The sequence below is a fragment of the Nasonia vitripennis genome (genome assembly GCF_009193385.2).
Source record: "Nasonia vitripennis strain AsymCx chromosome 1 unlocalized genomic scaffold, Nvit_psr_1.1 chr1_random0009, whole genome shotgun sequence".
Taxonomy (NCBI): Eukaryota; Metazoa; Arthropoda; class Insecta; order Hymenoptera; family Pteromalidae; genus Nasonia; species Nasonia vitripennis.
In genome coordinates this window covers 1,156,712-1,169,785 of record NW_022279596.1, presented here as the reverse complement: position 1 = coordinate 1,169,785, position 13,074 = coordinate 1,156,712, and the positions used below count along the sequence as shown (strand labels likewise).

General features: G+C 39.3%; 1 protein-coding gene across 1 annotated transcript; it reads left to right on the top strand.

The window, feature by feature from the left end:
- The first annotated feature begins 8,185 nt into the window (after positions 1-8,185).
- LOC116418302 lies at positions 8,186-8,722 on the top strand. Its single transcript, XM_031933371.1, has one exon. It carries the CDS (start codon positions 8,186-8,188, stop codon positions 8,720-8,722), a length of 537 nt encoding a protein of 178 aa, XP_031789231.1.
- Positions 8,723-13,074: the final 4,352 nt, after the last annotated feature.

The following is a 13,074-nucleotide window of genomic DNA, read 5'->3' as shown; positions in this document are numbered from 1 at the left end:
AGCTATTTTTCAAAATACCAATCTCAAACAGTGGTTTAGTTTGAATGTTCAGCAGCCTATCCAGCGAGATATGGACGATTTCCAGGAACGTGGCTCAGGATGGACACTTCGAGCAATTCTTAATCTATGTGTACACATTAATAAATATAATGCATTGAGAGGTAGTTCATATGTAGAACTACCATACGCAATAAAAAGGAAAGAAGCTTGTGTCAACGTGAAGAATTTCGATGACGCCTGTTTCAAATGGACTATTCTTTCAGCATTACATATAGCAAAGAAAAGTTCTGATAGGGTATCATCATATAAAGCTTATGAAAACGACCCGATTTTCAAAGATCTACAATACCCTGTGCTGCCAAAACATATACCTAAGTTTGAAAAACAAAGTGGTATTTCGGTTAATGTTTACACTTTAAAAAAATGGAGGAGCATTTAAAGTTGTACCAACGCACTTGACATCATGTAAAAAAGAAACTCATATTAACCTTTTACTGGCACAAAATTATTATGCAGATGAGAAAGAGGAGGTTGATGACAATCTTATAGTTTATCATTACGTTTGAATTAAGGATTTGTCTCGCTTAGTATGCAGATAATTATCAAGACAACACGTTAAACTACACATCTGTGATCGATGCTTACATTATTTCCGAAATGAAACACAATTACAGGCACATGAACGCGATTGCTCACTAATAAATAAATGTCGAGTAAACTTGCCAAATACCAAAAATTCGATTCTGCAATTTAAAAATTTCAATAACAAAGAAAAAGTACCATTTGTAGCTTACACTGATTTCGAATGTATCCTCAAAGATATAAAAGATGGAAATGCTTATCAGCAGCATGAAGTTTTTAGCATAGGATATTATATGAAATGCAGTTACGATGATTCACTCTCGTATTATCGTAGCTATAGAGGACCTAATCCTGCAAAATGATTTGTCGACGAGCTTTTACAACTTGCTGAAAACATTGAAACAGTATTTTGGTGTCCCATACCTATTGAGACATTGACTTGGGAGCAAGAGCAGTCTTTCCAGCGAGCTACATCTTGTCATATTTGTGAGAAAGTTCTGTAGCTTGATAGAGTACGTGATCACTGCCATCTCACTGGACGGTAATATTTTCACGCAATAATAATAACAACAATAGCGCCCCGATGACTTAAATGTATTTCAGATATAGAGGAGCAGCCCATGAGAAGTGTAACCTGAACTATCAAGATTCTCGCTCTGTTTCAGTGATCTTCCACAACCTGACTGGATATGATTCACACTTTTTAATCAGAGATATTGCTCAATGTATACCTGGTAGAGTCAACCTACTGCCTATAAATAAGGAGAAATTTATATCATTTACGAAACACATTGATGGTAGTGATGTCAATTTCAAATTTATGGCTATCTCTTTTCGATTTATGGCATCGTCACTAGACAGTTGTCATCTTACCTCGATGATGTGAATATCTTCAAGCAAGAGTTTAACAAAGATAACCAGCTGACTGAAGAGAAATAACAATTGCTAAGGAGAAAAGGCGTTTTCCCTTACGATTATGTGAATTCATTGGAAAGACTCAACGTTTTCGAGCTACCACGAAAAGATGCATTCTACAATAAATTAAATAACTGTCACATTTCAGATGAAGATTATAAACACGCACAAAATATTTGGAATAAATTCAATATTTCAAACTTGGGCCAATATTCAGACCTCTATTTGAAAACAGATGTACTGTTGCTAGCTGAAGTTTTTGAAAATTTTCGCACCAGCTGTCTGAAAGCATACGGATTAGATCCAACACACTATTATACAGCACCAGGCTTAACTTGGGACGCAATGCTCAAATATACAAATATTGAACTAGAGCTACTCACTGAGATTGACAAAGTAATGTTCATTGAGCGTGGAATAAGAGGAGGAATAAGTCAATGCTGTAACCGCTATTCTCGAGCGAATAACATTTACATGGGTACCGACTATGATGCTGATGAATATTCCAAATATTTAATCTATTATGATGTTAATAATCTGTATGGATGGGCAATGCAAAAATCACTACCATATAGAGGCTTTAAATGGTTGACAGAGACAACAATCAGTCAAACCGACTTTTCCAGCGTAGATGATTATTCAGCAATTGGCTACATTCTTGAAGTGGACTTGGAGTATCCAGAGCAGCTTCACGACGATTATAGAGACTTGCCTCTATGTCCTCAGCACATGAAGTCACCAGGTTCAACGTACTCGAAGCTCATGACGACTTTACACTCTAAAGAGAGATATGTTTTGCATTATCGAAATTTAAAGCAAGCTCTGGCTAATGGATTGCCACTTCAACGAATACACAGAGTCTTACAGTTTAATCAGAGGCCATGGCTAAAAGCGTATATAGATTTGAATAGTAGCATGAGAAAAGAAGCAAAAAATGAATTTGAAAAAAATCTTTACAAGTTAATGAATAATGCAGTATTTGGCAAAACTATGGAAAACGTGAGAAAGCGAGTTGACCTGAAAATAGTTACCAAATGGGACGGCCGGTACGGCGCTGAAGCTCTTATTAGTCAACCTAATTTTCACAGTCGCAGCATACTAGATGAAAATTTGTCAATTATAGAACTGACTAAAACTGAAGTTAATATGGATAAACCTATTTATGTTGGACTGGTTATATTTGGATGGTGCGGTGCTTGCTGTTATTGTACTCCGTCAGTAAATCAGATAAGATATCGAGCCATTTATAATTACCTCGTAAACTAAATTGCATCCACATCTTGTTCTTGAGTGTGCGATTGAAGCGCTCACAGATTGAAGCTTTGAGATTGCTATATGTCGAGTAGAGATTAATGCTATACTGTTTCATAAGGCTTTCAAACGAGGAGTTGTAAAATTCTTTGCCTCGATCGGTATGCAAGTTCTTTGGCACACGACCCTGTTGCAGAATAGACTTCATTGCTGCTGCAACTTCCTTGCCAGTTTTCTGCTTCAAAGGAACAGCCCAAGCGTACTTTGAGAAGATATCGATAACGGTCAACAGGTACTTGTAGCCTTTGTTCTCTTGTGCATAAGGCTGCATCTTCACCAGATCAGCTTGCCAGGTCTCGTCCAAGCTACGCATTATAAACCGTCGATGCTGATAATTACGCCGAACTGGTTTATGAAGTTCCTCTACTAGTCTCGCCTTTTGATGTGTCATTATTATTCTGAGAATGTTTAAGCAGAATCTCATACAATTCACTTATAGCTAAATCTATTTTTCTCAGTTTTTCAGCATTATCATCCTTTGCGATTTGTACAGCTAATTCTACAGCATCAATCGATTGTCTCAGATCACTTGTGATCTCGTGAATGCTGCGTATTTCCGAATTAATTGATCGCTGAAGGACTGCTAAATTCACTGCATTGTTCAGCTCTAGGGGTTCTGCTACGTTATACAATCTTTTACTTCCAATGTCGAAGTGTCCGTCGGCAGTTAGTTTATAGCCAACACCAGGGGGACCACGACGACCTTTAGAGCGATTCGACTGACGTCCAAACACATCGACGCTCATCTTGCTACTGACTTCAACGTGCCCGCGACTACGGTTAATATATAATTTTAGCTTCTCGCAACTCTTCGACGATGGAATGGATTTCATTCAGATGACTATTATTTCCAGCTAATCGTTCAGCCATGAGCAAGCGTAGATGATCAACTAGTTCGTTGGGATCATCCCAGTATATGTAGTCCATAAGAGTTCCTTTTCTTGCAACTTTATATCTTGGTAGAAGCCCACTACCGGTCTTGCTTTGCACTTTGAAAAGTGGAGCAATGATGTTATTATATTTCTTAATGTTCTGTTGACTTATAGGCTGGTTGTAACTGTAATATTTTCTGTGTGCGTTTATAGCTTCGAGAATATTTTTATAATTTTCCAAATCATCTGGCTTAATCAACGCCTCATCTGGATGTAGTCTAAAAAGCAGCTCTTACAGTCCTTCAGTTTTTGGATATTTTTTATTCAAAACAATTATATTATTTCTGGTGATTTCTATAGGTGAATCTCCAATCTTGAGTATTTGACCCTCTTGACGAATTCCAAACACGTGAAATATCGTTGGCGATTTTGCATCAACGCTAACAGATACTTATTGTTCATTTCCGTGTCTTTCTCATGACGATTTTCTTTTAACGATAGCAAATGCTTGTTCTTTATTTTACTGTCTTTCTCAATCTTCTCGTCCTCACTATCCTCTTGAGCACGTTCAAATGAAGTATCAGCTGTTTCATTCAGTAGCGTATCATCCTCATTATCTTGTTCATCATTAACATCATCGTCGAAACTTTTTTCTTTTTTTAACTCTTGTTTAATATCTGGCTTAACCTCTTCTTTCACTCTCACCAGTTTCTCTAGTGGATCTACTATGTGCTTAAAAGTCTCGACCAGAGCTTTTTCCATGCTAGCTTTACCTTGCTTCAATAATCTATGTTTGCGTCTAATTGCTTCTCTAGCTTTGGTAATTTGCTGAAGAACTGCCTTTTCACGTCGAAAGTCTACCATGTTGACTCTTTGACGAATCACAGTCTACTGCACATACTCACACCTGCTATACGTTATATATTTGTAGCAAAGCAATCAAAACCTTTTCTATATCGTCCATCATTGATGGGTCGCTCCTTGTCGATAAAAAGAAATCCATATTTACCCTATTTCCAGCATGCTGAGCATAAAGCTTTGAAGTTTGTATATGTCATATCTGGATTCACATGATCATCGTATATGTGTTTGAGATTTACGTCATCTTGACGAAAAACTACTAGCACATTTACGTTATCGCGCACTAAATGTTTCCGAATGTGAGCGTATGACTGACAGAGATAGAAATAGTCTACGTTTTTGTGTCTTCCCATGCAAAATAAAGCCCTGACGTTGTCTTGTTTCTCACAGGCGACGTCATCGAAAACCATGATTGAATTAGGGAGTACGTCGTCAGGTGACACAACAGTATCATGTTCACTGTAGGGGAAGTACTGTATACCAGGTAAAGGTCGCAAAAGCTGCTTGAGAAATTTGTACTTGGGCTGTTTCAGCGACTTTGAATAGATGTACACGTTCTCAAACTTGAGTCCATTGGGATGCGTTATGAGAGCGAGCAGTGTATTAGTTTTACCACAATTTAATAGTCCACAAAATACTGCTCGAATATTATCAGGCAGTAATTCCCCGTGACGTTTTTGCACTTTTTGCTGTTCTGTTAGAGTATCGAAATTCGACACCGGTAGCTTGATTTTTTGTTGCTGGAAATCCATGTGAACGCTTCGTCAGCTTAAGAGCGACTATTGCTGTTAGCTATAAAAAGCGCGTTTATAATGCATTGGGATCAGTTGAGAGCTGTACTCTCATGCATCATGATCATACATAAGCAGCAACGACGCAAAGGTCGTGGTTTAGTGAATTTACTTATCAATAAGCTCCCAGTCGAGTTGCATCTCCCAGGATATCAGTACTGCGGCCCCGGCACTAAACTAGCAAAACGTCTAGCACGTGGAGATCCTGGAATCAATACTCTTGATAGAGCTTGCAAGAAGCACGATATTGCCTACTCACAGAATCGAGAAAACGTTGAAGCAAGAAACGCTGCAAATAAGGTTTTGGCCGCAAAAGCCTGGGAGCGAGTCCGAGTGGCAGACGCAGGAGTTGGTGAAAAAGTAGCTGCTCTCGCCATAGCAGGCACCATGAAAGCAAAATCTAAGTTTGGAATGGGCCTTAAACGGATTAAAAAGAAGTCATCTATTTCACTGGCTAAAGTGATCAAAGCTGCTTCCACTTCTGCTGTTCAAAGCAACAACTCTCACGCAGTCATTCGTAGCGCTCTGAAGGCTGCTCGCCAAGCTGTAAACAACGCTGGGGGCAAGCAAAATATACGTATTCCACGTATGCTGTCAGTCACATCCAAAATCGGAGGATTCCTACCATTTCTCATTCCGATATTTCCCGGTTTGAGTGCAACAGGTGCATTAGCAGGTGGCACTGCTGGTATCGCTAAAGCAGTGAACGATGCTAGCGCCGCTAAACGACAGCTTGACGAAAGCCAAAGACATAACAAAACAATGGAAGCTATTGCGCTCGGTGGCCGAGGTCTCTATCTGAAACCTTACAAAGAGGGCTATGGTATATACTTGAAACGTGGGCAAGGTTTAAGAAAAAAAAAAAACTCAAATTGCCGCAACGCGCACTAACTGATGCTGACTTTCTCAAATATGCCAGCATCCTGAAAATCCCATATTTTCGGGGTGTTTACATGCGAAATGCACTACCAGCGAGTGGACCACACTATCGTGAATCAGCAATCGTCAATCTTGACGATAAAAGCGGACCAGGCACGCATTGGGTCGCCTATCGAAAACGAGGCAACCATGTAGTGTATTTTGACAGTTTCGGAGATTTGCAGCCACCTCAGGATCTCATGAAATATTGGAATGTGAGCAGAGTCAAGTACAATCAGGAGCATTATCAAGATTACAATAGCTACAACTGTGGGCATCTTTGCCTAAAATTTCTTCCGAATGATATATAAGTGTTGATTCTGCTTCGGCTTCAGTCAGTTTAGTTCGAGTAGTCATTGAAGATTCACTAACACTGAGCCTGTCTGGAACTTCAGCTGTATTGGAAGCTCAATATTTTCCACCGCTTGAACTTTCAGCTAACAAAAGTTACATTCTCGGACTTGTTGAGTTGTTGACATTCAATTCAATACCAAACATCGATACAGGCAATAACAAGTTTTACGTGGGAGGAGAAGTGATAATTTTGCCTACAGGCAGCTACGAGATTGAAGACATTGAGAAGAGTCTGAAAGAGGCGCTTACACCAAAAGGCATAACCCTCAAACTCAAGCCGAATAACAACACCCTTCGTTGCATCATCAAGTGTAATCGATCGATTGATTTCCAGCCAGACGATTCTATCGGCAAATTGTTGGGTTTCATGAGTCGCGTATTGTCACCAAATACTGATTACGAATCCGACTTGCCAGTAACCATTCTCAAGATCAACGCTTTACGCGTCGAGTGTAATATTACATCTGGGGCATACATAAATGAGCATAAGGTACACACCATACACGAATTCTTTCCAGCCGTCTCAACAGGCTACAAGATTATCGAAGTACCATCACCAATTATTTACCTACCAGTCACCGTCAAGACTATAAATAACTTGCAGCTCCACATCGTCGATCAAGACGGTCATTTAGTTAATTTTCGTGGTGAAGTCATAACAATTAAATTACACATCAAATCTGTCTGAGCATTATGGGTATTGTGTACAATACTAAAGTTGGTAAAGGTTATAATAGTAACGTGCCATGCCGTCGAGCGATCAGTCGTCGACGAGTACTCAAAGCGCTAACACGTCAAAACATACAGTTTCTAAAAAGTCTAGGTTTAAGAGTTGTCCTTGGAAAAAAATAAGTTGTGTAATATTTTGCTGCTTCCAGCGAAATGGAAGAGGTGCTAAGCATACAGTCACCTGTCGTATTTGACGAATCTGTTGCGCATTACGAGATTCATGCGCATCAGCCCTATACTTTATCGAATTTCAATAACAGCGATGAAATTCGCATTGGTATACAACATCAAGATCTATGTGTGCTGCCTTCGCGCAGTTCATTACATATATGTGGAAAATTGCAAAAGCCAGATGGCACTGCTATCGAGGGCACGCGATTTGTAAACAACGCCGTATGTCATCTATTTGAGGAAATTCGTTACGAGCTCAACGCCATAGAGATTGATCGATGCAAGAATGTGGGCTTGACAAGTCTCATGAAAGGATTCGTATCATTTAACCCTAGTCAGAGCTCAGCGATTGAAAATGCAGGCTGGCTCGACATTGCAGAGACTCAACGGCTTGACGATAATGGCTACTTTGACGTATCAATTCCACTTAGTATGATTCTGGGTTTTGCCGAAGATTATCGTAAAATTGTTGTGAATGCCAAACACGAGCTTATTCTCACAATATCAAATTCTGATGTGAATTCTATTGTGCAGACGCAAGTAGCCGTGGCTGGTCAAAATGTTTACGAAGATTACTAAGTTGAAATCACCAAAATTGAATGGCTAATGCCATATGTGGTGCTCTCGGATAAACATAAAATTAAATTGCTCAATCACCCTGAAAAGGATAGACCTATCACCATGAGTTTTCGTAGCTGGGAGCTATACGAGTATCCATTGTTGCCCAGTACATCTAAACACGTGTGGACTGTCAAGACTGCCAATCAGCTGGAGAAGCCTCGCTTTGTTATTCTTGGCTTCCAGACAAATTGCAAAGGACGAAAAACAGCCAATGCTAGTCGCTTTGATCATTGCAATATAAGCAACGTTACACTTTTTCTCAACTCTCAACACTATCCCTATGGAAATTTCAATCTCAATATTACTAATAATCAGTATGATCTACCCTACGATATGTATGCCAACTTTCAAAATGCTTACTACAACAAAGAGGTAGAACCAATGCTGAAAAAAGCCGACTATCTGTCGTATGCCCCTCTCATTGTCATTGACTGCTCAAAACAAAATGAGTCACTTAAGCAAGCATCAGTTGATGTACGTCTCGAATTTGAGGCTAGGGCAAATATTCCAGTTGGCACCTCTGCATACTGTCTCATCCTACACGATCGCATAGTCGAATACAACCCTATGAGTGGAGATGTTAAAAAAATCGTTTAAAGGGTGGTGGGAGAAGATGGTATAAATTGAGCAGCAGCTTGTGGTAGGCAGTCAGTTAAAATGGAGTACGTGCTCGATGTGCAAGGATTCAGAAAGCCTGTGAACGAATTTGTCGTCAAGGAACTTGCCATAGTTCCACTCAACACTCAACTCAAAACGTTGGTGTATTTTTTCAAGCCGCCTACACCGTGGCGCAGACTCACAGCCAAGTATAAGTCTGAAAATCTCTGGTTGGAACGCAATTATCACGGATTATCATGGGGTTCGGGAGATCTGGCCTACGAGGAGCTGGAAAATGTCTTGAAAACTGTTCTACATGACGCGAGTGTTGTGTATGTAAAAGGAGCCGAGAAGAAGATTTTGGAGCCACTGTGCCCACACCATAAGTTAGCGTTCAAGGCAAACTGCGCACACAGAATTGTATTGTTGTTGAAAAAGTTTTATCACGACAATACGCCATCTTTTGAGAGATCTCTCAGAGAATGTTATCGCACAGAGCACCTGTCATGTATAACTCCGAGAGATATTGCATATTTATCACGAGAATTCCTCATAACATTTGCCGCCAATAGCATCGAGCTAGCTTGGGATAAGCTGCCAGAGCACCTAAAGCAGGACTCAGAGATTTTGGAGTGTCTACGCTGTCGAGAGCACAATTCCATTGAGAGTGGAGTTCCACCTTTAAAAAGAGATTGTGTGCAGTGTAAAATGAATGCTCAAAATAAATAGCAACATGAAGAAGGGGGTGCATTTTCAAGAAAATCCAACAGTTCATTTAATGTGTACATGGGTGTATGCATATAAAAAGGCACGTCGTGGAGAGTGGGAGCAAGCAGCCCGAGATCGAGAGCGTTTCAAATTAAGGATTGAAAGAACGGACAAATTTATTGTGCCAGTACTTATGAAAAAACGAGATGTTGTCTATAAAATAAATGTATTTATTTTAATTGTGACTACTATTTTATAAACCTTTACCTAATCCCTCTACATGCTGTAAAATAAGCCAAAGAAAAATATATAAATATAGAGAGCGTATTATACTTCTTGATTCATTTACGCATACTATGTGAAATGTACGCACGAATTTTCTAGAGTATACGCAATCCGACACCCCCGACTGATGTCTGCGAATCGCGATCAACATGTATATAGCTTTATTTAATATAAGCAATAATGCATCGTCTTAAAAAATAAGCGAGAAACTAGAAACCCTTTGATATTAGACGCTGCGATACAAAGTCATCGAGCTAATTCATAGCGCGCATAAAGAAAGAATAACAGGTGTAATGTGATCCGAGAGTCGACGAAAAGATGCGACGAGTTGCACGTCGGCCGGTGACGTCAGCCTGACTAGAATATTCCACGCATTGACTCGACCTTGAGCGCGGACTCCTGGAGCACCGGAGTTGACCGCCCTGAGCCCCAACGAGCCTCCCGGATACCCTACAGTGACCTTCTTTATCGATTCTCACCTGCACAGGTGAGTGGCTTCACCTGCACAGGGGGGCGGCAGGCCTAGCGATGACGTCAAAAGCTTCTAGAACATTCCATGAGGGCGGGACCTATTCTCACCTGCACAGGTGTGCTGAGGGTGGTGTGGTGGGGGGCGCCCGTATCCGCGTTGTTTATCTACTCTAGTTCTTTGGCAATTTTTAGATTGAGTATTCTTAACTATTTTCTTCCGAAGATAGTTGGTGAAATAATACAACACAGGTGCACGTGGTTAATGACGATTCGAGGTTAGAATTGGAAAATCATTACTAGCAGGCTTGTATTCGGGTTTTTTTTTAATGAATGTATATAGAATAATGATTTGCATGCGAAAAAATAAAAAACTAAATTTCGAGCGATCGGGGACTCGAACCCGAGCCCTGCACAAGGATAATCGCGCGCCTTAGCCAACCGAGCCAAGTAAACGTTGTCATTTGGCCAACTATCTTGGGCATTACTTTTCAAAAACAGCTCGATCTAAGAACTGCCAAAGAACTAGGACAAAAAGCGTTACATCTTGTAACAGGAACTGACAAAGTAAACTACCAAGTTCTTAGCTTTTTCACCATTTTAAATCGGCCAATTTCTACTAGGGATGGTAAAAAAATATATGATATCAAATAGTTAAATGGCAATTACGTATTTGGAATATATTTATCAAACTATTCCCTGGTAGAAACATAAAGAACTGATTCGCCATCGGTTGGCCAACTTGGCCAACGGTTTAAAAGCGGTTCGGATGGTAAACAGATGGTTAAATTTGAAATACTCGTTTGAGGTTAGATTCGATTTAGGAAACCTAGGTAGCGCGCTCTGTGACTTTCGATGTGTAGATGTAAGTTCTTCTTAAAGATGACGAACGCGTTACCCAGGACTCTCGCTGACGATTTCCAGGTGTCCAACGGGGGAAAAAATGAATTCTAGTTAACGCGATCCATGGCTTTCGATATGCAGATGTAAGTTCTGTTTGAAGATGATGAGCACGTCACTCGGGTCTCTCGTAGACGATGTCTCTTCGACGAAAGGAAAATAATATAAAATATAGGTAGCGCGCTCTGTGGAAATAATTAATATACAAGACTTCAAAAAATGTTTGAAAATATTGGAAAATTTTTGAAAAATTTCGGAACATTTTAAAAATGTTTAATATTTCCTCAATTTTATATTTCACTAATAAACTGCGATTTGTACTCAGAACTAGACTGGATATAGGAATCATTACTAGCCGCTGAGGTTCTTGGACACCTGGACATCGTCTACGAGACTCACGGGTAATGTGCCATCATCTTCGAGCAGAACTTACACCTACATACCGCAAACCTCATTTTTTCCGATAATAAACACCTGGACAACATTTTTGAGACTTCCGGGTGACCTGAACAACGCACTCACGGTGAACATTCACGTAGACATCAAGAGCTTAGCATATTCTATATATTTATTATATAGGTATATCACAAACCGAAATTATAAATCACTATAATAGTATTAAAATTTCATAACCTTATAAATTACTACATTTTAAATTTTCCCGAACCGTTGGTTAAATGTTGGCTAATATTTGCCATTTTGGTTGGTTTCTTTTCTACCAGGGTTCTTCAATACGATTTATAATTTCATTGTTTTCCTAACGTCATTGTTAATTTACTGGCGGTATTCTACACTACTATGAACATACTTGATAAACCCGTCGATTGATAGTTCCTAATGTGAATTGTTTGATTTCATAAAAATTAATAACATTGTCAAATAAACTTATAACTTATAACGTCTTTCAAACTTAGTGAAACGCAACATCATTAATAATAAAGCAGATATTAAAAAATGAAAAATTATCATTGAAAAATTATTCTTTTTATCTCACCGTAAAATTATTAAGCGACGAGTTTATCAAGTATGTTCATAGTAGTGTAGAATATCGCCAGTAAATTAATAATTTGATAAAATTCCAAACACGTAATTGCCATTTAACTATTTGATTTCATATATTTTTTACAATAGTTTGTCACTTATATAAATAATTATTTGAATGAATTATATCATCATCAAATAAAAAATTAATAGTAAATAAAAACCAGTTTATACTTACCTACCTTTTACCTTTAGAGGAGGAAGGTTTTATTTCAAAGATAAATATTAACTTGCCAACGAAAGAACGCGATTATATTGGTTTTGAAATCTAATTTAAATCATCCAAATGCGCGCGGTATATAGTTTCTAATACGATGTATTTTCTACCTGAATATTTGCAGTAAAATAAAATAGAGATATTACAAAAAACAACAATAAATTCCAGTAACCCTGCATTAATCTACAGACCTGCAGTAATGATGAACGATTTTTTTTCAGATACCTGCAGATTATCTCTTGAAGGCCTTGAAGGTTATCTTACAAATTTGGGGACGCATGCAACTTGAATAATCACATCGCTTCTGCGGATTCCGAAAGACGAGCGACGAAAATGATGAGACTCGAAATGTTGAACGCTCGGCAAGGAACTCGCCGTACATATTCCCATGTCTCTCCTCGCGTAGCTATACGCACGTAGATGCACGAGCATACATACATCCCAAGTGATGACTTCAATCTACGATAAACATCCCGAAATGCGGCGTGCGCGCATGCACACGCCAGTATAGCTATATACTGCCAGCGTGTACACAGGATGATTTGAAGGCAGCCCTTATAATTTCGCGCGAATTCGCAAATGTGATTTGCAAGCGAATTGCGCCGCGGGGTTATGCACGAGACATGCATGATCGGTCTCTCTCGCGCAACCCCCATATAATACTAAGAACGCCGTCATTATGTCTACATCGTGGGTAACTGCAGCGTATAGTAGGTGGAGGAGGAGGAGGAGG